The sequence below is a fragment of the Rhipicephalus microplus genome, chromosome 1 (genome assembly GCF_043290135.1).
Source record: "Rhipicephalus microplus isolate Deutch F79 chromosome 1, USDA_Rmic, whole genome shotgun sequence".
NCBI lineage: Eukaryota > Metazoa > Arthropoda > Arachnida > Ixodida > Ixodidae > Rhipicephalus > Rhipicephalus microplus.
The window spans coordinates 43,921,715-43,947,810 of NC_134700.1; the positions used below are offsets into that span (position 1 = coordinate 43,921,715).

At 45.8% G+C, this 26,096-nt stretch overlaps 2 protein-coding genes across 6 annotated transcripts in view; one reads left to right on the plus strand and one right to left on the minus strand.

The window, feature by feature from the left end:
• Positions 1–364: 364 nt before the first annotated feature.
• LOC142818068 (uncharacterized) lies at positions 365–5,345 on the plus strand. The gene is made up of 2 exons (XM_075896339.1): positions 365–1,262; positions 1,637–5,345. The coding sequence occupies exon 2, from the start codon at positions 3,372–3,374 to the stop codon at positions 4,554–4,556; it is 1,185 nt and encodes a 394-aa protein (XP_075752454.1). The 5' UTR covers positions 365–1,262; positions 1,637–3,371; the 3' UTR covers positions 4,557–5,345.
• Positions 5,346–11,325: 5,980 nt separating this feature from the next.
• lt (vacuolar protein sorting-associated protein light) overlaps positions 11,326–26,096 on the minus strand; it is a 635,043-nt gene continuing 620,272 nt past the window's right edge. For 3 of the 5 annotated variants that reach the window (XM_075896022.1, XM_075896056.1, XM_075895809.1), the window contains one exon: positions 11,326–11,585. In XM_075896022.1, coding sequence (XP_075752137.1) covers positions 11,338–11,585 — 248 coding nt within the window. In that variant the 3' untranslated portion in view covers positions 11,326–11,337. The remainder of the gene's footprint in view (positions 11,586–26,096) is intronic. The other 2 variants (XM_075895928.1, XM_075895859.1) reach the window with 1 other exon arrangement.

Here is a 26,096-nt window from a genome sequence, read left to right on the forward strand (position 1 = left end):
CCGCGCTCGACTTCTGCTAGGCTCGGTTCCTTCCGTTAAATAAAACGGAATTGAAACGGCCTCTTAATTGCACGGCAGCACTGCGCTCGACTTCTGCTAGGCTCGGTTCCTTCCGTTAATTAAAACGGAATTGAAACGGCCTCTTAATTGCACAGCAGCACCACGCTCGACTTATGCTAGGCTCCGCACCGAAGAAGTGCACCGCGGATAGCACCAAACTCTTGCGGAAAAGCCACAACTACAAAAAAAATGTTCTGCCATATTTAGCGGCAGTCTGGCGACAACCACCCTTCCAGTCTGGCAACCACTTATGCAACGCCAAATGGAACCTTGCCCTTGCAGCTATATTTTATTATGTAAGTGCTATGCACCTGCAACGCTTTCAGCGAGCGTCGTCGTGTCCTCAACCTTTCCTCCGTCGCCGTTGCGCGTCGGTAGCGGAGGCCATGGCCTGTTTTGATGGCTTCCAGCGACGGCTGCGCGTAGCCGAGCGGCAATTTAGCGTGCGAATGCAGCGTGCGTGCAAGTGGATGCTTTGCGTGGTTCGATTATGCCGGATTACGCATGCATGGAACGTGAATGTTCAAAACTAAGCCTGGTTGTAAAACATCCCCGAAAGGCCCGGACCGTTCACGCTTGCTAAAAAAAAAACAAACAAAAAACACGCGATTCTCGTCACTGCGACAAAAATTGGTCGAGACCAAGCGACAAAAGCGGTCACTAAGTGACTGCCACATCTTCGAACGCGCTGCAATTCATCGATTTTGAAGCTGCCGTGGGCTGGATATTCATCGGGTCGCTGAAAAAATTGGCTGTCGATCTCCCCCTCTACCGTAGACTCTCCTCGTAGGTGTTGTGAAATCCCCCCTACCGCAGACAGGCAATTGTTCCCTGCGTTGCTTGTGCTGATATTCCGCGCGGGGGTGGAATATATGATTGATTCTTTCTTGCAACACTGCCAAACTGCGTACGAGGGGTCACTAAAGTCTGCAAAGATCTGTGGCGAGCCGCCCCATAAAAATTCCCGTACTGCAATTAGAGGGCATAATCAATTTCCATTCCAAAAGATAAAAAACGCGCGAAAGCGGGCATTCTGCCTCGCTAGCGAGTAATTCAAATGCATTATGTGGTTTTCAAATATTGTTAAGATTGACTTTTTTTATTCTAGGCACATTTTGAAGATTCAAGTTTTGAGTAGCACCGACAAGATGGACTGAAAAAGCCGAGGCCGGATGCTGTCCCAACTCTCTTTCCCTATCGTGGTAAGAACATATCTGAACTCGTTATATCGAGCCGTAATATGTACACAAATTTAATTTTCCTTTGAATTTGAGAATAGAGTTTGGGTCATTCAGAGAAAAGACAAACTAATCTAAATGCATTGCCTCAATTGCATGTGGTTAAACCCCACAAATCAATTGCATGTGGCGTTTCGCTCTTATTTTTTACTCGGAACATCTATTAGGAACAGTAATATGCTTTGTGTGGTGCAGACCATGCAAGAAAGTGCATGATAACATTTTGCTTGTAATTTTTAGTCTGCAAAGCGAAAATGAGTATTGAAACTGTTTGCTGAGTGAGATTGCATAGGCAAGCATGTTATTGTAGTAATGTTCGTATGTTTAATTTTTTCCAGCTGCTCCAAAACACCGAAAGTCCCCGAAGAAACGCGCTTCTGCCATGAAACCTGCAAATTTTTCTAACACCAAACGTGTTTGCCCATCTGGAGACATTCCACAGCTGTCTATGGATCCTTGCGACATAATGAGTTTTGAGAACGGTGTTCAGTTGAGTGCTCATGTTTCAGCAGCCGTTTTACAGCCAGATGCTCTTCCTCATGACACTGCTGAATTCGCGAGAGGTGATCCTCCAGAAGCCCACTTGCTGTCACGTTTGCCCACCAACAAGGCAGCAAGCATCAGTACCAGTGATCCCGAGTCCAGGCTTGCTCACGCATTGGGAGCCGTCTCATTTCCTCTACTGCCTACAAACAATCTAGAAAGTGATGCGGACAGTGCTGCTGAGTGTAGGTGCGAGTGTACATATGTGTGTGTGCCCCTGCCATTTGTTCCTCTAGCCAATGACGCAGACAGCGCTGGTGAGTTTCGGTGTCATCATGAGACAGTAGCCGCCTCTCCACCACACCTGTCTGCCAACAATCTAGCAAGCGACACAAACGCTACTCCAGTTGCATTCGTAGCCATTCTGAAACAGCTCCCTCCCAACACCGTAGCGACTGATGCAGGTCTCACTCCTGCACAAGAGCAGTCGACCATGCCAGCTGCATTTATGTTTGGAGGCAACACAACTCCCACATTGTCGATGTTGCATCGGGAAAATTCCGAGCTCCGGAAAAAAAAAACGCCGACTTAAGCAGAAGGTTTAAAAACGTGGTAAAACTGCATGAGCAGATGAGATGAAAAGTACTTAGTCTAAACAAAAAACTAAGGTTAGTTCAGCAAGAACTGAACGCACTAAGATCATCGACATTTCTTGCTGCAGATCAAACGAAGGCTCTAACAACAAAAGACAGGGTTCGCAAGTGGTCAATTCAGACCATATGCGAAGCCCTCCAAATAAAGCACGCATGTGGTACAACAGGCTACGAATTGCTCAGGTCTCTATCGTACCCACTGCCATCTAACCGGACATTGATTCGAAGAATGCAAAACATTCGCTTTCTGTCTGGTGTACTTACTGAAGTGCTGGGTGTTCTGAAGCGCAAGGCAGAAACAATGGAGGACATTGAGAAAGATTGCGTCCTCTTCATGGATGAGATGGAAATTAGTCAAGGGTTTGAACATGACCGCTCTCTGGATTGCCTTTTTGGGGGTACAACACTTCCAGAGTCAACTGACAACGTTGCAAACCATGCTCTCGTGTTTATGATTGGAGGTCCAAACACGAGGTGGAAACAGGTCATCGCTTACCACTTCACTGGTCGTTCTACTGACGGAAGTCTTTTAAAGGAACTTATATTTCATTTAATTGCGCTTTGTTTTGAGGTGTCCTTGAGAGTTCTTGTTGTAACAAGTGACATGGGAAGTGCCAACAGGAAAGTGTGGCAGCTGCTGGAGTTTTCAAGCCACAGGCACTCGGAAACTGTCTGCTCTATACCACACCCTCACTTGGATGGTAGGGAGCTGTATTTCATGGCTGATCCTGCTCACGTTTTGAAAAACATATGTGGGCAGCTTCTCCGCTCAGGAAGTTTTACCCTGGGGAAGGAGACGCCAGAGGAGCATTGCATCCCAGGAAAAACTTAGTCTTGAACATGTTGAGGCTGTTCTCGAATATGACAAAAAAAAAATGACCTCAAAATCGCTAACAAGCTGTCGGACATTCATGTCAGCGATGGGCATTTGGCAAAAATGAAAGTAAACATCGCCGTGCAGTTGTTCCGTGAGGCACCTCCTGCCATTCGCTACCTAATCAAGCTCAAAATCTTGAAGCCGGAAGCTGAAGCAACTGCCTGGTTTTTTGACCTTGTCACTAAGTGGTACACTTTGATGTCATCACGACAACCCATCGTTGCTTTAAGTCATTTTGACCGCGCAAAGCACCAGGAAGCAGTTAGGACATTGCAGCTGGCATGTGCTACGTTCACTCGGATGAACATGGGAGCAACTGCACACTGGAAGCCATCGCAGGCCGGTCTTTTGGTGTCGACGACTGTTGTGCTGCGCCTGTCAGAGGAGCTCCTGGCGAGGCGTGGGTACTTGTACCTCCTCACTGCTAGGCTGATACAAGATTGCCTAGAAAACATTTTCTCAGTTGTGAGATTGAAGAAGCCAGTTCCAAGTGCGTATGATGTTACATGTGCACTGAAGGCCATTTGTGTCAGCCAGTTTGTACACACCCTTAAGACTTCGAGCTACAACATTGACGACAGCAGTCATCTGGCTGACTTGCGTGACCCAAGCTTAAAAAAGCTAGAGGAAGACCCCATTCAGCAGGCTGAGGAGTTAGAGAACTTGTTTGTAATTGGCCTGACGGAAGCAGAGTGCGACGTCGTAGCGTACATCGGTGGTTTCCTTCTGAGGTCTGTCTTAAAGTTTATAGACAACCGCAAAAGCTGTAAAGCAGTACTGACTGACGGTGCTCCTGGGAAATACAGCAGCCTCGTCCAGTTGAAGGAATACGTAAAAAATGCCGGGAATCTCATCCAGCCAAGCATGCCTGTAATGACAATTTTGATGGATTGTGAAGAAAACTTCAAAACTTTTGCTGAAATGGGTGAAGTCATGAAGGTGAAAAAACCATTTTCAAGCATGCTAAGTGCCCTGCAGAAGTCTGTAAAAATGCACTTGGGATGTTGCAGTTTGCACAAGCCTACTGTAGAAAAGCTGCTTCTCGAAAAATATGTCCGAACAAGACTAAAGATTTACCTAAGGCAGCAGCATATACAGAGTAAATGGGGCAGCAAGCAAAACCTGTGCTGCGGCAAACTTGGAGTAGTTCAGCAGCCAGCGAGAACCGTAGAGCGTAGGCAGCTGCGATCATTTTTTTTTTATGTGAGGACACTTGAACGACTTGGGTGGTACGTTCAATCATAATTTAGGACTGCCTTTGTTAAGGACTCTATGCAACTTCATTGCCATACAATGAGGATAAAGGAAAATTGATGCTTCTTTGTATAATTTACATTATAGTGTGTTCAAAATAGCTGTAAAATATTTTAATGCTAACATTTTCTTTTGCTGTTCCTCAGTACCAGCCCGAAAAAAGCATTCAAAACCAGGAATACTGGTGTGCCTTCATTCACATTGCACCTTTCTCTTCAGACGTTGCTCTCCATTGTGCCAGTTGCTCACGATGTGTTTTTATTCTCGACTAATGTCATGTAATTTTCAGTGGGGTAATTTAAATTAACCCAGTGGGGCTTGGGGGATTTTCTTACTGATTTATTTCCCCAGTACTTTGGTTCATGTATGTATCTGTGCTCAAAGTACTACTTATGCAGTCGTCGTGTAAAATGCTTTCTTCTCACTGTCATCAGTGTAGCAAGCCGTATTCTTCTCTACTTGCTTTCTTTTTCATTAGTTACCTCTGCGTTGGTCTCATCAGCATTGTCCACCTGTGTAGCCCATCTGGGCTTTAATCTTGCTCGTTGCCTGTGTGTTCAGTTTTTTTTCAACAGCTCCATTAGAAAAAAGTCACAAATGAGTGATATCACTTTTACATGCATTAGTCTGCTACATAAAGTGCTTCTTGAAATTCGATGCCTTTATTAGCTCGGACACATTTACTTTGTGTGTTTGTTGTATTTCCCATGTACTCCTGTTGTTCAAGAAGGGGGCATCTGCATGTCACGCAAGCAGTGCAATAAAATAATTTTACGTGAATTTTGTCTTGCTTTATGCGTGTAATAAATGTACGCTACAAGGCATGATGACTTGGATGTTCAGCCATAGATGTAATATTTTGTGTTGCCACCTCAACAGTATTTTTGTTAGTGTGTGTAAACATGTTAAATTACAGATTGGGCACGTGCCCAGTACGGCAGAACGATTCAAGCATAGGCTGGGGAGGTTCTATGGGCAACAGTGGTTTAGTCTGTGAGGGCCATTTTTTCTTGTATCAGAAACTTTACTACCACACCGATATTTTCTATGCTAAAGCATTTGCGGTGTAACCTAATAACATGTAGTGCCTTGTATCTGCACAAAAATGCGTAATTGAATAATAGTGCATAATAAATGAGAGGGTAAGAGTGCCAAAACAAATAAAATGACATAAAAGGCAAAAACCAAAACTGATAATGAAATTACCATCTCTCTAATCAGGCGTCATCGTGCAATTACCTAAACACAGAACCTTTCCGGGTTAAGAACGACGGCGAAGCAAGGCGACATAAAATCCCCGGCCATTTCCGCGCTTCTACGTGCAGCTAGTGCCTCCAAAGGAGGCACTGGCAAGCTTTTACCAAGGACGTGAATGCCGCATTAAACGAATAATCCCGCGATCTCAACTGTTCCTAGCAGCAGGAAGTTTTTGGAAAGCTTCTTGGCGATAACCGCTAATCGCGTACGATCGTTTTGAAGCAGGTCGTTCTAGAGATAGTCTGTTCCGCGCCTACGGAGGCGCAGCGCATGCCGGCTCCCTGGGTCGAGCGGGCACTAGGGGACCAATATGGTGGCCCGTCAAGTTTGGCGGCCGCCGCAGCCACCGTTAGGCAACCTTGGACTCTGCTGTCGCCACCCTAAACGACGAAGACGCCGCGTATGTAGGCTCCCTAAGAAAAATGGCACAGCAGCGCCACTAGTTCTCACGTTGGCCACGGCGACCACTTCATAGAGCGCGCCTACGGGGAGCTTCGAAACTGACCTGGTTCTAGTAAGGTTGCCTTACACTGCAGAATCTTGTGATTCCCAACTGCTTCCAAGGCGTGAAGCCTATGAAGGTGCCCACGACTGGCTGGACCACTTCGAACGGTGTGCGAAGTATAACCAGTGGGCCACCCCTGAAGAGGAGCTATTGAGTGTCTACTGCTATCTAAAAGACAATTCCCAGACATGGCATATCAACCGGGAACGAAGCTTGGCTACGTGCGACGATTCCGCACCCAGCTGTTCAACACATTTACTAGTATCGATAGAAAGGAGAATGCGCAACGTCTCTTAGAAGCTCGCATTCAGAAACCAAACAATAGTGTTGCTATGTTCGCCGAAGACGTGACCCGTCTTTTCCAGGACGGATCCCGAGATGCCAGAAGACAGGAAGTTACAGTCTCTCATGCGTGGAGCGAAAGAGCAACTGTTCGCTGAGCTAATGAGAAATTCACCGGCAACAGTAGCTGACTTCACAAACAAGGTCACTGTGATTGAGCGGGCCCTACAGCAAAGATACCGCCAGCATGACAACATAGTTAACTCCGTCGCGAACACCTCCGTTTCGACTGCAGTAAGCCTCTGCAGAAACGACAAGCGTCTACGTGAAGTGATCCAAGAGAATCTTCGAGAGGAGCTTCGTCAGCTCGGTTTAATCACACCACTACAACCAATGCCGGCGTTGTCGCTTGTCGCTGACGTTGTCCGAGAAGAGTACGTCAAGCTCTTTGCTAACCGCGCTATGGCGACATGCAAAAGCACCTTACTTATGCTGTCCGATGTCCCATTGTCACTCGTCTGATTACGACGGCTCCAGCCACTTGTCAACCACTGACCCTTCATACCCAGCCAATCCTATCGCCACCCACCTCATCACTGCCACCCGCGCTGACATGAAAAATTCCGTACAGTCGACATTCGAACCACGCACCGCGTTTCAACGGAGAACCCCCGCTGAACTACCGGTGCCGGAAAACCAATTTGTGGCGCACTGCTGACGGTCAACTGGTGTGCTATTATTGTGGCAAAGCAGGGCACGTCTATTGAGTTGCAGCTGTCACGATGCTCAACACTAGAAATTTCCTCCTCAACCAGACTACGCCACGTACGACAGTCCATGTACATACAACGACGCTTCTCCGAATCGTCCGCCTTCTCCGAACCACGCCCTCATCACGATCTCTATCTCTGTCGCGGTACAGTTCACCGAATCGTCGTAGTTTTGCCGATGTCACGGGGCTGGTCCCTCAGCTCACGATAGGAAAACTAGACACAGCGACTTCTGGGGGTGGTGTTGTTAATCATTGAAATTACCAACAGCTCTCATTACAGACGAGCGACCAAGCGAAGACGACGATTACAACAAAGACCGTAACAAACATGACGACCACGACGAACACGACACCTACCAGTATACGCGAAGTCATGAGCGCTGACCTCGCCATTCAAATTGACGGTCATCAAGTGATGGCTGTTGTTGACAACGGCTCTCATTTTTCGATAATAAGCCAGCAACTCGCCGACAGGTATGGTGAAGACGCCATGGTACAGATGCCCTATATAAGAACTGCCGGAGGCCAGTTGAAGACACCTGTTGCAAAGTGCACGGCCCGACTTATAATCTTCATCATTCTTCGTGAATGCTCTAAACAGGCGATTCTGGAAATAGATTTCTTGCAAGAATACGGAGCAGTGATTAATGTCTGTGCTAGGAGCAGCCGACCATGAAGAAAATCAGTGACCTCGTTTACGTATCACCGGCGACGACACCGTACTTCCTGCCACGGAGTTCTTTTTTCATACCAGTGCATTGCGACAGGCTACAGAGTGGAACTGGCATCACTGAATGCCTCAGCAAGCCAGCATTCACTTGTGGCATTTCCATCGCCAGGGGTGTCGTCAATGTCGTCGATGAATGCACTGAAGTATTGTTGACCAATTTCAGCAAGGAACGCTGACATTGTTAGAGGCACTGCCATCGCCTGTTTCGACGAACTTGCGCAAATAGAAGATTGTCATCTCGTGAAGGAGGCGGCACCACCTGCTATCCCAACAATAATACTTGTTGACGTTAGTGTGACGTTATGAACCACCGAGTGAGATTACTTTATTGAGCTATTAATCAAAAAGTTCTGCGGCTGCTTCTCTTCCACTTCTAGAGTTGGTCAGACACCACTCACGAAATGCCACATCATCACAGCTAGATGCCGACGCCAGACCCATTCGGCAAAATCCAAAGGAGCACGTGGTTATTTAAAAGCAAGTGAAAATAGTGCCGGAAGACGGCGTTATTAGGCCATCCAACAACCCTTGGGCATCACCTGTAGTACTCGTTAAAAAGAAGGATGGCACCTCGCGTTTCTGTAGCAACTATCGGAAGTTCAACCTGACTACAAAGAAGGACGTTTATCCGCTGCCACATATTGATAATTCCCTGGATGGGTTACGGAACACAGGCTACTTTTCGTCAATAGACTTGAAAAGCAGCTATTGGCAAACTGAAGTGGATGAGGGAGACTGTGAGAAGACCGCCTTTGTCACATTAGACGAACTTAACAAATTTCAGTTTCTCCCCTTCGGTTCGTGTTCGGCGCCAGCCACATTTCAGCGACTTATAGATGCAGTGCTATCGGGACTTGAGTGGCAGACCTGCCTGGTCTGCCTTGATGATGTCTTTTCTTTGACGTTTGAGGAGCACTTAGAAAGCAAGCAGCAGTTCTTGACCCAATACGTTTGACCGATCTTACACTGAAGCACGAAAAGTGTCACTTTGGCTTCAATTATTTCAATTTCTCGGTCACGTCAGCGGCCAAGGCATCCGACCTGATCCAGATAAAATTACTGCCATGGCAGATTTCGCAGTTTCGTCTGATAAAAAAAAATCAGTTCAGCGTTTTTTGGGACTATGCCTATTACCGCTGATTTATTGCCAATTTTTCACGCATCGCATGGCCATTGACTTAGCTCACTAGAGAAGATATCTCCTTGTCATGGGGCGGAGATCAAAAACGAGCATTCACGAGCTTCATCAGCGCATGCGAACCCCTCCCGTCCTCGCCCACTTCAATGAAGATGCGCCAACCATAGTGCACAGAGACGCTAGTAATGTGGGTCTCAGAGCAGTACCTTTACAGTAGCAGGATAACAGCAAAAAGGTGATTGTTACGTTAGTAGGCCCGAACAGAAGCCAACTACATGACGACCGAGAAAGAATGTCTCGCAATGGTAAGCAGTCATCAAATTTCATCCTTAGTAGAGTGAATGGTCATCAGCGATCACCACTCACTCTGCTGGTTAATGAATTTGAAATATCCATTCAGCCGTACTTCACACTAGAGCATTCGGCTCCAAGAGTTCGACTTCACCATTGTCTACAAATCGGGTATATGACACGCCGATACCAGCTGTTTCTCTCGGTCTCTCATTGAAGCAGCGGAGCACGAAGACAACAACACAGCCTTTTTGGGCGTTGTTGACACTGAAACCTTTTCAAGCCAGCAGCGGGACGATGCTGAACTGCTACCACTGATTTGTTACCTCAAAAGACAAACCAATTGCGTGCCGAAATTATTTGCAAGAGGGCTAGTGTCATACTACTTGCGCAATGACGTAGTTTACCAGAACTTCTCACCTAGCGGCAGTAGCTGTTTGCTCGTCGTTCTATTATCCCTTCGATGTAAAATCCTCTACGCCTACCACGAGCTGACCGCCGGTCACTTAGGCTACAGCAGGATATAGGCAAGGAGTAGACAGAACTACTACTGGCCGAAACTTGCCATGGTCGTGAAAACTTATGTGCAGACGTGTTTAGCCAATCAGCGCTGCAAATGACTACCTGTTAAGCCAGCCGGCCTGTTGCAGCCTGTTCAAGTGCCACCAACCCAATTTGCACCAATCGGTATGAACTTTCTAGGTCACTTTTCAACGCCTATAGCCAGAAACAGGTGGATAATCATCGCTACTGATTACCTCACGCGATACGCCGAAACAGGAGCTCTGCGGCAGCAACAGGAGCTGAAATGGCGCGATTCTTTGTCGAAGCCATCGTATTAGGGCACGGCACTCCAGCAATAATTATCACCGACAGAGGTACTGCATCATTGGACATTGTTTTGCGACTACTGGCACTGCACACAGGAAGGCATCTATACTATCCCCAGAATAATCGGCTGACTGAACGTCTCAACAGGGCCCTGGCTGACATGATCAGCATGTACGTAGACATAGCACACAAGAACTGGGATGACACCCTACCCTTTGTCGCATTCGTGTACAACTAGGCTCGTCAGGAGACCCCTCCGAAGACGCCATTCAGTATAATTTAGGGCTGTGATGTTATAACGTTAGGCGCAATGTTCCACCAGGAAAATGAGGCCCATGAGACGGACGCTAAAGTTTTTATGCAGCGAGCGGAAGCTGAACCAACATGACAGTGATCAGTATTATTCACCAGCATGACAGGGACTCCCGGCACTGCAATCTCTGACACAGATTCGTAACGTGGGCGACAAAGTGTGGGTCTGTACACCCATTCGTCGTCGTAGCCTCTCTGAAAAACTGTTGCGAATATACTTCGGCCCTTACAAGGTACTCCAACGCATCAGTGAGGTTAATTTAGAGGTTCTTGCCAACGGCTCTCAGTGTTCAAAGCGCCAAAGACATTTCGCAGAAATCGTTCACATGCTTCGAATGAAGCCATACCTTCAGTAACTATAGTTTTTTTTTCTGCTCATGAGCCTGCATTATCAAGAGAATTTTTCGTTTTTAAAGGAGGAGTAATGCCGTGCTTGTGTGCCAGTGGCGAGGACAAAGAAGCTGCGCGAAAACCTTTAGTCAGGACAAGGACGAAGATGACGTGGCTGCCTTTTTGCAGAGTCTAATAAATGCTATTTGTCTGTCGCCCTCCATTTCATCATCAATCCTGCATCGTCACAATATACATATCCAAGACATGGTGGCGATGACTAAAACCCGCTGAGAGTCTATGTAATTGCTATTGCAATAAAAGTCAAAGACACGTACAGATGAAAAGTAGCCCTTGTAGGCAAGCCTGCTCTGGACGGCCCCTGTAGTTTATTGACCAACGCCCCTCCTTTCTCCCCAAATCCATCATCATTTCATTTGGTTTGCACACACTTCTAGCGTCGAAAACAAAGTTCCCTTGCGGAACACTGTGATTTGACCACGTCGTCGAGGCGTTGCTCTTCAGGCTCCGAGGCTTTGTGCTTGTTTGTCGGCACTGCAGAGGCTGCACATCTGCGCAAGAACAGATTGACCAATGAGTAAACATTCAATGGCACCCTGTTTTTCGCTAGAAAAGAGCAGGCTTCACTATTGGTTTTGCGTCACGGTAACTCAGCATAACGGTGATATTTATGGCAGAATTCAAGCCAATAGAATTGTGATAAGTGGTTCCATCGGTGTTTCACTTGCAGTGCAATATTTTCCAGGCAATTGTTTTCAGATGCCTCCTTAATCCATCAGTAATTAAATCCTCATTAGACAGAGAAAAAGCATGACAGTTTGACTGCCGTGAATCTTGAAGTGCGTAACATGAGCAGTTTGCCACGGTAGATATGAGCTTACCGTGCTCAGCTGCTGACCTGAAGGTCGCGTGAGGTAAGATCCCGTAGGCAGCGTGGTCGCGTTTCAGTAGAGGCAAAATAGCAGAAGCCAGAGTATTTCAGTGCACGTTAAAGAACATCAAATGGTGGCTGCCCTCTACTATAGCGTCCATATAATCATATCACGGTTTCGGGACATAAAACTCCAGGTATTACTGTATACAGTAGCACGAGCACCCAGGGATTCCTGTTCGTATAGCGCCGAATGCTACATTTACATTCTTGTTGATACCCCTAATGTTGAAATAAGCTTGCAGAGTTTCCTCAGCACGAGTACAATAGTGTAGGAAGATTCACAAACTGGGTGTGCAACATGTTCATTACATTTAGCTGCACTTTCTCGAGTCCTGTGACCGAAACTTGAGGGATTCCTAATTGCTATGGACAACTCAAATAGATATCTAGTGCGAAAGAATGCCCTAGTAATCTCCTGTCCCGTGTGTCTGTTTCTTTGTCCTGTTTTCTCTGCACTAAGTCTCACCATGAATATTGATACGAAGTGTCACTACCAAGAAAAACAAGGAAAGTGCGGGTGGAGAAGGAAGACGACGTTGCTTTTACTGCGATCCCTCTGAGTGGGTACGAGCCATAGCTGTGGAATGATCATCATCATCATACTGTGATCACAGACTCATTGCCCATTAAAAACCCCCCTTAAGTTACCTTACCTAGCGTAACAATATTATCAAGTTTTGTGCAGCATGTCATTCAAGTCAGAACAAATATACCGTAATTACTCGAATCTAACGCGCACCTTTTTTCCGGTTAAGTGAGTTCGTAAAACGCATGCGCGTTAGAAGGGAGTACGAACGAAAAAATTACGGTCAATCTATTGCCATCTGCAAATCCAAAATGGCCTCTCCCTACGTGCGTCGGCATGGCGCGTCGGCCATTTCTGCCTATGTGTTTCCCATGTGCGGCACTTCGTACGTGTGCTGAGGAGTTCGTCATCTAGTAGTGCATTAGCATCGACGGCGTGGAAGGGCCGACTCCAAAAACTCGAGTGCACCACAATGCCGCTTTTAAAAGAAAAGTCATCGCGTGTGCAGAAACGGACGGAAATCAGGCCGCATCCAGGTCGTTCGGAGTTCCCGAAACGTGCGTGCGGGACCGGCGGAAACAAAAGCAGAAGATTGTCGACAGCAAAGCTTCACGCAGAGGCTTCAGTGGACCACAGCAGGGTCGGTTTCCCCAAATTAAAGAGCTGCTCGACGAGTATGTGCTTGAGCAACGAGCGGCACAGCGGCCCGTGACGACAGAACTGCTCCAAGTGCGGGCTATGCAATTAGTCTTAAAAAAAGGTCTAATGCAGAGCCAGTTTAAAGCGAGCAGGTGCTGGCTAACTAACTTTATGAAGAGGAAAGGCTTTTCCCTCCAAAGGGGAACATGCATATGCGAAAAGTTTTGCGGAGGAGTACGATGAAAAGCTTCACAGTTTTCAGAGGTTCGTCCTAAACTTGCGGCGCAACAACGGATACCTGCTTGGGCAAATCGGGAATGCCGATCAGACGCCTCTTTACTTCGACATGCCTGGCATCACAACCGTCGAGAAGAAGGGGGCGAAGCAAGTTCGCGTGCTGACATCGGTCCACGGTAAAACTACAGTGACGGCAATGCTGTGTTACACATCAGATGGGCACAAGCTTTGCCCGTACCTCATATTTAAATGAAAGACGCTCCCGAAAGGAGTCGTTTTTTGGAGTGGTGTGATCGTGCGGGCCAGCGAGAAAAATGGGTGCGCGTTGCAATCGATGTCTTACGTTGTTGTTTTTTTTTCGCGGTGGAAAACGGGTGCGTGTTACAATCGAGAGCGGGGTAGAATCGAGTAGTATTAGTGGACATCCTAAACGTCTAGATAAAAAGGCAGTGGCTTAATTTAAGTGGTGACTCAGTAAACAAAACGCGGCTTTTTGTTGTTCTATCGTCACCGGAACAGCACGGCAACACGTAGAATGCGTTCAGCACGGTAGTTCAGCTGTCTCCGCAAACAACACAGCAGATGTACAGACGGTAAGTCATGATGATTGTCACAGTGCGAGCTCAGGACAAGGACAAAAGGTACATGTCTTCGTGCATTTTTTGTCCTTGTCGTGACCTCTAGATAAACACACAATGCCATATGTCAGGCATGAATTTTCTTAAAATATTACACTTATTACTGTCCCACATGAAATGAAAGCTTTCAGAGGGCATATAATGTTGGTAAAGTTACAGGTGATTAAACATCGCTTGACCCAGAATTGCTGGCGAAGTTAGCGCACGAAAGCAGCACCCAAAAAACAAATTTTGTTATGCAGGCAGACATGTTGTGCCTATGAATATTAACTCTTTCGTTACGGAGAAAAAATGGCCGATTTTCAGTGCTTCCAGAAAAAAATTTTTTTCTCTTGAACAACTGCTAGCTTTTAGCATTGCTATATATCAAATCGTAGCTTTTTCATTTGGCTTTCCAACTATGAAAGGACAGTGCTGTGAGGTTTATAGTAATTGAAAGTTTATTTGTCAATTACAGACAAACATGCACAAAAAAAGTACAAACACAAAAAAGTGAGCGAGTATGCTTAACCAGAAAATTATTTTTGAAATTCTGAAATATACAAATTGTTCCCTATTCTATCAGCTATCGGTTAATATATATATCAATGCGGTGCTCTAAGTACTGCATTTTTGGATGCCCGTAAATCTAGCGGCCTTGACGGCTGTGCCACTCGGCAAAGCAGTCGCGCGAGGGCACGAAACAAAGATAAACTTTGCAGGTGGAGCAATAGACACTTGTTCTGTTTTGTGTTTTTGTTTTCTCGTAGCAAATCTTACAGTTTCTTCTTTTATCCATTCTTTTTGGTTGGTGCCGAAGAGGGTCCAATGGTTCGAAGGGGGGGTGAAATGGGGGCGTGTCCTTGCGCGACTTCGTCATAATCAAATATCTGATGAATTAGTTCTTCTCTAAAGGCCAATTGATCAAAATAAATGCTCCTGGAAAGTTCTGGGACTTCTGGGTTGTTTTTTCGGTGCTTTTGAAAGAGAATGAAGCTGTTCACGCACGCGATGTCAACACAGTGAAAAAAGAGAGTTTTCCACCATCGCACGCATTTTCTGAGGACGTTGTAAGTGCCAATGATTTGGTCCGATTTGTCCACACCTAACATCCCAGCATTGTATTCGTGGACAAGGAGCGGCTTTTTGATTACTTTCAGAGCCCACTGGCTCCACCTTCGCTCTCTTCTTTTGGCCGGCACATGCTGGTTTGCCGTGTGCATTGTACTCATCAAGTTCACAGCCCGGCGGTTTTTCCACTGCATGTAGAGGATGCTACCCTTCCGAATCCATCGAATGTCTCCACGCTGTGCCCGTTTTTCCCATGCAGTGTCTTTCAATTCAGCTGGAAAGCAGCGACGGTCCTTGTGAGTTGTCCCGCATGCAAGTGTCTTGCGCTGAAGCAGATGTTCAAAAAGTTTCCCTGATGTATAAAAATTATCCATATAAATTTTGTATCCCTGATCAAGGTACTGTGTACAAAGCCTGTTCACTACGTCATAGGCTAAGCCATGAGGCCCCGGTGCCTCACGCTTACCAGTGTACACGAAGAATTGAAGTGTGTATCCGGTTTTCGAATCTGCCAGTACCCAGAGTTTATAGCCAAATTTAGTCACCTTGTCCCTAATGTATTGCCTGATTCCTGATCGGGCTTTAGATTTGACCATACGTTCATCAACGGAGAGGTCGCGCTGTGGCTGGAAGAAATTTATTGATTGCTGATTTATGTGCCTCAGCAGCCACGACACCCTCCATGTCTTTCCATCGGATGCTGCCGCCGCTGCGTCTTCTGGGTCCCCTACACTCAGAAAGGCAAGCAGCGCGAAAAATCGGTCTCGTCGCATAATATTTGGTGGCAGCAGGCCACTGAATGTTCCTGTGGTCCGCCAATATAAGTGCAGTCGCGGTACTTCAACAAGGCCCATGTAGATGATGAGTCCAATTAGTCGCAGCATCTCCAATGGAGTGACTTCCTCCCAGGAGCCGTCACACCGAGAATAGGTTTGTTTCCCCAATATGTGCATCCAGGCGTACTTATTTGTGTTCTCGCACACCGTCTTGATCACTTCAGTCGTGAAAAACAAAAGAAAAAAATCCAGCGCTCTACAGAACCGACGCGCGTCGCTCCGCATCACTGCTCCAACATAGGCACCTGGTTCTCTCGTTGGCAAAAACTTGACACGGCGCGATGAGTTCGGCAAAGTATCCCGGCCATATGTTGTTGAGGCCCTAAAGAAACAAACAATAGCACTGTCGTGAAGTATGAAGTGCGTTTTTTTATATATACACAGCGCCAAGTCGAAAACGAATCTCACCTGCAAGCGCTTGTCGAAGCTTGAGGCCCCTGCGCAGCAGGAGTGTCGTCGTTCGAGCTAAAACCTGACGATCCCGCATCGTTGCTTGAGCCATCACTACTGCTTAGGTCAGAAAAATCGGCATGAGAAGCGACTGAAATACTTGCTGCAGGAGTCTGCTTTCGAGGAGCGCGACGCTGACGGGACGCCATTCTCGCACGCAACTCGAAACTACTTTCGGTTCAAGTGTCGTCTTCAGCGGCACGGCGGGGCGCGAAATGTAAACAAACCAAGCTGGAACTGTAAGAGGAGTTTTCAAAGAGTATGCCAGATGGCGCGACTTGTCTGTAAAGCGCTGCTTTTATTTTTTGCGGGAGCTTTGAAGTCATCGGACACCCGTGTCTGATGGCCTATGGCGCCGTACTGAAAGAGTTAAAGAGAAGGACACCGTCCTCATGCAATTTGCACACAGCGACTCATGGTGAAACTTGTGCAATTGACAGGGACAAAATAAAAATACATAAATGAGTGCTCACTTACAGCAGCTCACTTTAAAAAGAAGACTAAACACTTAAGCACGATTACGAGCAAAACGTGTAATGGAGCATGAATACAGAGAGCAAAAGATTAAGCAAAATTAGAAAAAAACAATTCTCTATTAGTGACTGCCACCTTCATTTGTCGGCGCACATTTTTATATGAAAAGCATTTGTAATTTCACGTGTTAGCTCTACCAGAAAACGAAAAAAGATTTTTGTATCACACACACACAAAAAATGGGTAGCAATTACATATATCTAAGCACTTGTTTCTCTCTTTGCGATTATCAATTGTTGCACAACAAGTTTAACCATGAATACCTACCGACTCACCCAACCATAAGTTCTACAGCAATTCATTACACAGGAAGTTAGGTAGGGAGTGGCATAAATTCATATACTCCTCAAGCGCAGTGAGAACGTAAATGCCAGCAGGTGTTTGCTTGCAGAAGAGATTCTCAATGAACTCCGTGGCCTCCCTTTTTTTTTTTTCAAAAGAATCCTTATGGGTACTATAGCGTGTCCATAAGAAATTAGGAATTTTTTCAAAAAGGGTACACACATTAAAAAAAATGTAAATCTGAAGGCTTTTTACACTTGTAATAGTTTTGTGCCTTGTGAAATAAATTCAGTTATTCCTACGTACTGTTGGAATGGATATTATGCGAAGCATGGGGCGGGAAAGTGATTGTAGCACATTTTTTAACTGATCGGACCTTTATACAAAATGGCATTAAAGATATCTACAAATTTTATACGCATACACATATGCTGAAGAGAAGCACATGAGTTATAAAACCAATTGTTTACAGCTGGGTGGAGATACTAAACGTCACTAGAGTACTTAAATTCTTTTCATTGCCGTCTCAGTTTGATGTGCAGCCAAGGGCCGCCACAAGAGGCACAGCTGTGCATGATAGGGCATGCGAATGCTGCTATCCTTGTGTGTGAAACAGCCTGGGTGTTCTAGCTTTCTAAACTTCCACGACGGTCGGCTTACTTTCACGTAGTTACCTGTCAAACAACATGGTTGAATGAAAGTTTGAGTGTGTCGTAAGTTTTGAATGAGCACCCAGGCGGAAAGAGTAGCCGCTAAAAACATGCAGCTCACGGCGGTCTGAGCCTTTCATAAAGAACACAAACATTTCGGCCTTGAAACACCATAATCGTCACATCAGTTATGAAGCAAGGTGTAAAAAAAGGCTCCAGATCCATTTTCTTGAAGGCATGTAAATATTTTAAAGGAACGTAAAAACACTGCTTTTTTTTCTCCTTTTCATCCCGACCGTAATGCTACCGCAGTGTACTGGTGAGCCTTAATCTGGGCACTTTAAAGGGGCCCTGCAACAATTTTTGAGCATGGTCGGGAAACACTGCCTATCGATAGTAGAGGCTCCCGAAAACACGCGAGCCAAATATTATAGCACAGCATGCGGCGTGGAATTCACAATTAATTATCAAAGTCAGCTAAAAATTGCTTTATCTTCACTCGACAAATCACCTTATATGCCCAAAAATCACCTGTCAATAACCCATCTATCAGCCATCGGCTGATTTGAACATGGCGCGCTCGCTCGTTACAGAGATTGTCGCGGGAGGCCGCTACTTGTCCGTGTGTGCGGTGGTCTCGTGGGATTAAAAGAGGGTAGTGGAGGCCAACTGTGTGATCAGGGGTATGAACCGGCAGCTCGGATACAGCGTAATGGAGGTGAACCAAGACATGTACGTGTCCGGCGCTCGCTCCTTTGCACAAGGTGGTATTCATCACAGTGGTGTGACGGGCAGGAGGGTCGGTAATAGGATGGGTCGTCAAGCCACAGCTTTTTTAGGGGGACCCAGAGCCCTGAGGCCAACAGTGTAGCCACAGACGGTTCTGAAGTGGCACCAATATTCAGGCCACATGGGGTACAAGGGAGAAGAAATTGACGTAAGCACAAGGGCCCAGCCAAGTCTGACATAGGCTATATTAACATGCAGAGTGGCAGGAATAGCTTAAATTGGGAAGAGATAGAAGAGCAGTTGAGGCAGGAGGAGCTGATGGCATATGAGGTTGTGGAAACACATCTTCGGGACATGGAGCAACCACCCTGCAATCCGGACTACGTATGGGAACATTGCAATAGGACAGAAGGCAGCAAAAAGGGGGGTGGAAAAGGTGCATTTAAACATAAGAGCATGGGTTGGCACACAGTCAAGCAGGGATGCATGAAACATTTATGGTTAAGAGGGAAAGTAGCTGGGCAGATGACACTCCTCGGTTTGGTGTACCTGTGAACGGGAGCAAAGGCCAGAGAGGAAAACCAGGCAATGGTGGAGTGTATATCAAAGGACATTGAGCAATTAGGAGGAGAGTGCGAGATAATTATATCAGGAGATATAAATGCGCACATAGAACATATAGATGGGTATACTGACTCAACAGGCAAAATGATCATGGATATGTGTGAAAGGCATGATCTGATCATTTGCAACAGTACCGATAAGTGTGAAGGGCAAATAACATGGGAAGTAGAAAGGCTGAAGTCAACGATAGATTACGCACTGATGTCACATAGGATGTATTATAAGCTCACGGGAATGCACATAGATGAAGGGGGCTCCAGAGGTCTGGGTAGTGATCACAAACGTATCAAACTAAGTTTTGGAAGAGCAATCAAAGTGGGAAGGAGACAAGATGAGCACCTACAGGGGAATTCATATTCAGAAAGGCTAATAGAATCAGCTACTACCGTATATACTCCCATAATGATCGCACCCCTAAATTTTATCGTCTAATTGCGATTACCCCCCTCCCCCCCCGCCCATAATGATCGCACCCCGAACTTGCCACATCGATATTTTGTGTACCAAGTCTAGCCGATGATCATCGCCTTTATTATCTGTCGAATGAAACTCGCCAACTGCACACACCAAATATATTCTTAATTTTTGCCCACCGTTGACGGAAACGTCCCATTTAGGATTTCAGCAAGGGCAAATGCCGCAGTTTTCACTGAATGCCCGCCATGTGTTTTTATGTCTGTGGCAGCTGAACGCACCTATCATTGTTTCTGTGATCTGAAAGCAGGCATCACTACGCTAATGCCGTAAATTTACTGATTTAAACGAAAGCATTCCTTATTCAGATGGAAGAAACTGTTTTAACGTGCGTGACGTACTCACAACCTCCATAACTGACGAAAAGAAGAAAAAAAAAAAATTGTGGTCACCTCGCTCCGTTAGCTGCCATGTTTGTTTTGACATCCCACACTGTTACCGCAGCGGCCGCCTGTTGGTCGACCTGTGTTCATCCCGCAGCAATGTTTTTTTTTCCTGAGACCAAGTTTTTTTTTGTGTGTGTGTGTGCTTTGTGATCGTCTGTTGAAGTGCCGTTTCACCATGGGGCGGTATGCGAGCTTTACTGCCGCGTTCAAGCTGAAGGCGCTTGACTACGCGCAAGAGCACGGCAACTGCGTTGCCGGCAGACATTTCGGCGTCGATGAAATCTGGATCCCATATTGGAAAAACAGCGCGACAAGCTCATGGCTACTAACAGCACGCGATGGGCTTTCCACAGACCCAAATCTGGCAAGTTCCCTGACATGGAAAAGGCAGTCCTCGAATACGTGAAGGACATGCGCAAGGACGGTTGTGCAGTGTCGTTGGACATGGTACGGACGGAGGCGCGCACAGTTTCTCGCAGGCTGGGAATAGCCACAAAGGCCTTCCGCGCCAGTTCCGGCTGGACGACACGCTTCATGCGGCGGAATGGACTGTCGCTGAGGCGGCGGACGTTGTCGTGCCAGCGACTTTCATACGTATACAAAGACAAGGTGATCGATTTCCACAGGTTCGCCATGAGGATACGCCAGAAGAACGGCTTCCTGCTGTTACAGATAGGCAACACCGACTAAACGCTGTTGACGTTTGACATGCGTCGAAGCACTACTGTGAACGAGAAAGGTGCTCGAAGCGTCCTCGTGAAAACGTGTGGTGTGGAGAAGCAGCGATGCACCGTGACGGCAGACGGGCGGAAGCTACCGCCGTATGTTATTCTGAAACTAAAAACAATTCTGAAGGAAAACTTTCTCCGTGGCATCCACATCTACGCTCAAGTGAAAGGGTCGATGACGGCAGACCTCATGGTCGATTGGATCAAGACGGTTTGAAAGCGAAGAGCAGGAGCACTTCTGCTTCCTTCACTTCTTGTGCTGGACAGCTTTCGAGGCCATCTCGTTGACATTGTCCGTACCGAGCTGAAGGAGCGTTGCACGGAAATCACAGTGATCCCTGGGGGTCTAACTTCGCTGCTACAGCCTCTGGACGTGTCACTGAACAAACCCTTCAAGGACAACGTCCGAAGGCTGTACGCAGAAAGGATGGCGGCGAGCGACCACGATTTCATGCCAAGTGGCAAAATCAGGAGACTGTCCGTGGAAGCCCTCTGCTCATGGATTCTCTTAGGGTGGAATACTATTTCCGACGAGGTGGTCGTCAAGAGCTTCAAAAAGACTGGAATTTCCAACGCGCTCGACGGAACAGAAGATGACCGTCTGTGGGACAGTGAATACACTGCCGGTTCCGACAGGGAATCGTGCGGCGACGACACTGACGCCAGTGACGCTTCGGAGTCTGAGAGAACGTTAGGGGGTCAGAGAGGTAAAAAATAAAAGGGCAGTGTGCCATGCATATAGCTGCTGCATAATGCGTGCATTTTATTACAAAGGTAAGCTTTAATTTACTTTTATTTTTGGCTATGTTCATGATAGTTATCGTAAGAATTATGATTAGCGCCTTTTTTGCGTTTTCAGTGCTTGGCATATTTTTTTCACGGAACATTTACCCCGCGAAATGATCGCATCCCGAAGCTGGAGTCAATTTTTTTGAAAAAAAAAAAAGTGTAATCATTATGCGAGTACATACGGTTTACAAGTTGTGAAAGTAATCACTGAGGATAATAAAAATGTGTGGACGTACACAAATCTAAAAAGACTGTTTTAGAGCTTGCTAAAGCACGTGACAAGTCACCCCGGAAAAGGAGACACAAATCCAAGAGTTGGTGGAATGAGGAAGTTAAGAGAGCCATAGCAAAACGTCAGGAAGCCACTAGAGAACACAGACATGCTAAGCAGCGGGGTGAACTGACAGATGGTGTTGAAAGAAAATGGGACATTTTTCTAAGCTGTAGAAGGGAAGCATCTCTTCTCATCAGTGAAAAGATTAGAAAAAAGGGGGCTCAGTGGCTGGCAGAAGTACATAAAAAGGATAGAAAGACAGCTGCAAAATTTTGGAACCGTCTACACTCCCTAAAAATGAGACAAGCCTAGAGCAGAGGTTTATAACTACCCCTCAAGGTGTTAGGCAAGAAGGGGACGAAGCAATTGAATATAGAAGAGCAAGGATGACAGAAAAACTCCAACAAGGAAGTATTATTTGCGGCCAAAGCATGTCAGTAAAAAAGTGCCTTAAGCACCTTGATAGACAAGGATGAATCAAGTGGTGCTGTGGCTCCATTTTCACGAGAGTGGGAAAGGCTGAGAAGGGTTCCTAGTAGTACATCAACAGGCCCTGACAGCATCCCGATTGCACTGATAAAGAAATTAGGTCTCAAGTCTAAGCGGACTTTGAGAGAGGCAGCGAGCAAAACAATAATCGATGGTGAAGTACCTGATGAATGGAAACTTAGCAGAATGAGCATGATCTATAAAGGAAAGGGGAACAAAGCTGACATAAACAACAATCGTCCTGTAACAGTGACATCAGTGGTTTACAGGCTGGTGATGCAGATTATAAAGGAAAGACTGCCGGCATAGATAGAGGATGAGGGGTGCTGGGGGAACTGCGAAATGGGTTTTGAAAACAAAGGAGATTGGGAGGAAATCTGTTCTCACTGACACAGAGCATCGAAACAGCAGAAAAGGAACACAGGCTCATGTGGCTAGCAGTTTCGAATATCAAGGGAACATACGATAGCATAGTTTAAGAGGTCTTGTGACGAATACTGGACACACTAGGTATAGAGTATGAAGTCACTAAGCTCTTAAAGTATATCTGTAAAAGTAACAAGGTAGTTACAAAATAGGAAAAACAGGTATCCGAGCCCACAGAGATAAAACGGGGGCTTAGGCAGGGGTGTCCTCTGTTTCCCTTGTTATTCATGATGTACCTACAAGGATTAGTGGGCAAAATAGAGGGGAGTGGACTTGGCCGCTTAGGCACAGGAAATGGAGCCTGAGAAACATTCGATACCCTAATTGGTAGAGATGTTTTCTGTCCCAGAAATAATATAGAGGAAAAGGCAAACAAACAGAGTGATTGAGGCGCGCCAGGCAGAACTGTGCTTTTTTGTGTAAAGAATAATAAGATGGGGAGCTTTTAAACGCCTAATATATAAATATAATGCACCCTTCTGATTACCAAGTTGTTTTACCCGCTTTGATTTTTATCCTTTAATCCAGCGTAAATTGAAGATTGCTGTTTGAAACCGGGGAAGATCTCATACTTTCTGAGGTACTCTGCGTTGCCGAGTGAATCGTGAGCCTGTGCAAATGAGGCATCATACTGATGTTCACAATTTATTTCCAAGGCTCGTGTTTCTGGCAGTTTATGTTAGTCTTAATTTCTGGTGGGCAGCTTTATAAGATGTTTTAGCAGCGAAGCTGTTTAAGCTGTCGTTAACCTTGCTCTGTCATAAAAAACCACTATCACTATGAGCCAGCACGTGCTCTCTTTATTCTTTTTACAGTAAAACTGTCTAAGCTATATGTAACTGGTTCTCCGTAGTGATGCAATACTCCTAAAGGTAGGTATGCGCCACATAAATCGGGTAAGCCCCCACTGCCGTGTACAGTAGATGCATGGATCAAACGAGAACAAACCCGTGAAAAGTAGAGAGATAGAAAGAGACAGAAAATATACAACTGAAAGAGAAGCAATAGAACGAAAAGTAGGTAAAATAGGGAATAAACACGTAAAGAGAATTACAACACACAAAATCATTAGCATAAATGAGCAGAGACAAGAAAAACAAATACACAGAGGGTTATCAAAAAAAGAAAGAGATTAGAAGAGAAAGAAATAGATAGAATAAGAAAGAATGTAATAGAAAGAAACAGATGAAGAATAAAGAAATTGAGACAAGGAAAAAGAGGTAGAAAGAAGGAGAAAAAAAATACTGGAACTAAGGCAGGCCACTCTTCCTTTACGCTAAGCACCACTAGAGGTAACCTCAGAGTCCCACAGAGCAGTGTTCTTCATTTTAGCGTCTCTGTTACCACATGTAATCCCCAACAAAAATTTTAGCCTGTTTAACTAGCCTCCCATTTCACTATTTTGTTGCTATTTCTCTCTACACTTTTTTTTCCCAAATGGAGGTCCAAGAACATTACACAAGTGGTGACATGAATCATGTTGGGGCGGGGGGGCAGAGCAGTTTTGACAAACTATGTGCTTGGGCTGGGGAACACCCCTTGCTAGTGTCCTCTTTTGAAATTTATCTTCCAAACATTCCATATATATAAACGGATTTGGCAGCGATGATGTAGTAGTTAGAGCATCAGCTTCCTATGCAAGAGGTCCGTGGTTCGAATCTCGGTGCTGCGCAATTCCCAACCGGATTGAACAAAAAGTCCACGTGGTGATGGAACTGCATTAAGAGGCCTGGGCTGCGGCCTCACCGGCGACCACCGCCAGTAACGCACTCCCTCACTAGAGAAGGATCGGCCACCCTGGTGCAGTATCTGGCCACTACCTCCCTCCCACATGCATACCTCCATAAACTCACGGCCCTCAGTCCCCAGTGACTGCGAAGCAACTGACCATGGCGGCCATCAGATCTTCAACGCAGCAGAGGGTGCTAAGAATCTCTGGATCCGAACAGGTCACCATTGAAACCTGAACTTGGCACTGTTTAACGCTTAGAACATTATCTAGTGAGGCAAGTCTAGCTGTACTATTCGAAGCTAGAGGGCATTAAATGGGATGCAAATAGGGCTCAGTGAGGTTAGGAGGACCGATGAGGCCTATACAATGCTACAGAATGGGCACGTCCTTTGCTATCTGGGCTTGGCTGACAGAATACAACTGGGAGTGGGGTTCCTTATCCACAGAAACATAGCTGGAAACAGAAAAATACTATAGTATTATTGAAAGGGTGGTAGGTATCGTAATTAAACTCAATAAGCGATACAAGATGAACGTGGTACAGGCTCGTGCGCCTATGTCCAGCCATGATGACGCGTCAGTTGAAAGCTTCTATGAAGACGTGGAATCAGCAATGAATAAGGTAAAAACACAGTATACTATACTGATGGGCGACTTCAATGCAAAAGTAGGGAAGAAACAGGCTGGAGACCAGGCAGTAGGAAATTATGGCATCGGAACGAGAAATTCCAGAGGGGAGCTACTTGTAGAATTCGCAGAACGCACTAATTTACGGATTTGGAATACTTTCTACTGAAAGTGAGGGAACTGTAAGTAGACATGGAGTCTATTTTGTTCTTATTTTCACCCTAACGGCGAAAATAAGAACGAAATAGACTGTATAATGAGTGCACACCCAGGCATCGTGTAGGATGTGGAAGTGCTTGACAAGGTATGATGCAGTGACCATAGAATGGTACGGTCCCGAATTCGTCAAGACTTGAAGAAGAAATGACAGAAACTGATACGCAAGAAGCCAATCAATAAGCTAACACTGAGAAGGAAAGTACAAAATAAGAGTCCGCTTCAGAACAAGTACTCGACTCTTATCGAGAAAAGCCGCCTTGGCATTGACGCAATGAATGATAATCTGATGAGTATCATTACGGAGTGTGCAGTGGAAGTTGGAGGTACTGCAGTTAGACAGGACATGGGCAAGCTGTCCCAGGAAACGAAGAATCTCATTAAGAAGCCTCAAAGCATGAAAACCTCAAGTACAACAGACAAAAAAGAGATGGTAGAGCTTTTGAAGTTGATTAATAGGTGTAAGGTATCCGATGTAAGAAGGTATAATATGGAGAAAATTGAACATGCTCTGAAGAAAGCAGGAAACATCAAAGCAGTGAAGAAAAAACTTGTAATAGGCAAAAACCAGATGTATGCACTAAAGGACAAGGAAGGCAAAGTAACTACCAATATGGATAGAATAGTAAAATTAGGGGAGGAGTTTTACAGAGATCTGTACAGCAGCCAGGACAACCACGAACTTAATATAAGAGCTGGCAGTAACCCAGGTGAAACCCCACCAGTAATGATAGAAGAAGCCAGAAAAGCCTTGGAGGGCATGCAAAGAGGCAAAGCTGCTGGCGAGGATTA

Excerpts from the sequence above, each read along its gene's own strand:
- LOC142818068 (XM_075896339.1), top strand. The coding sequence starts at position 3,372 with ATGAAAGTAAACATCGCCGTGCAGTTGTTCCGTGAGGCACCTCCTGCC.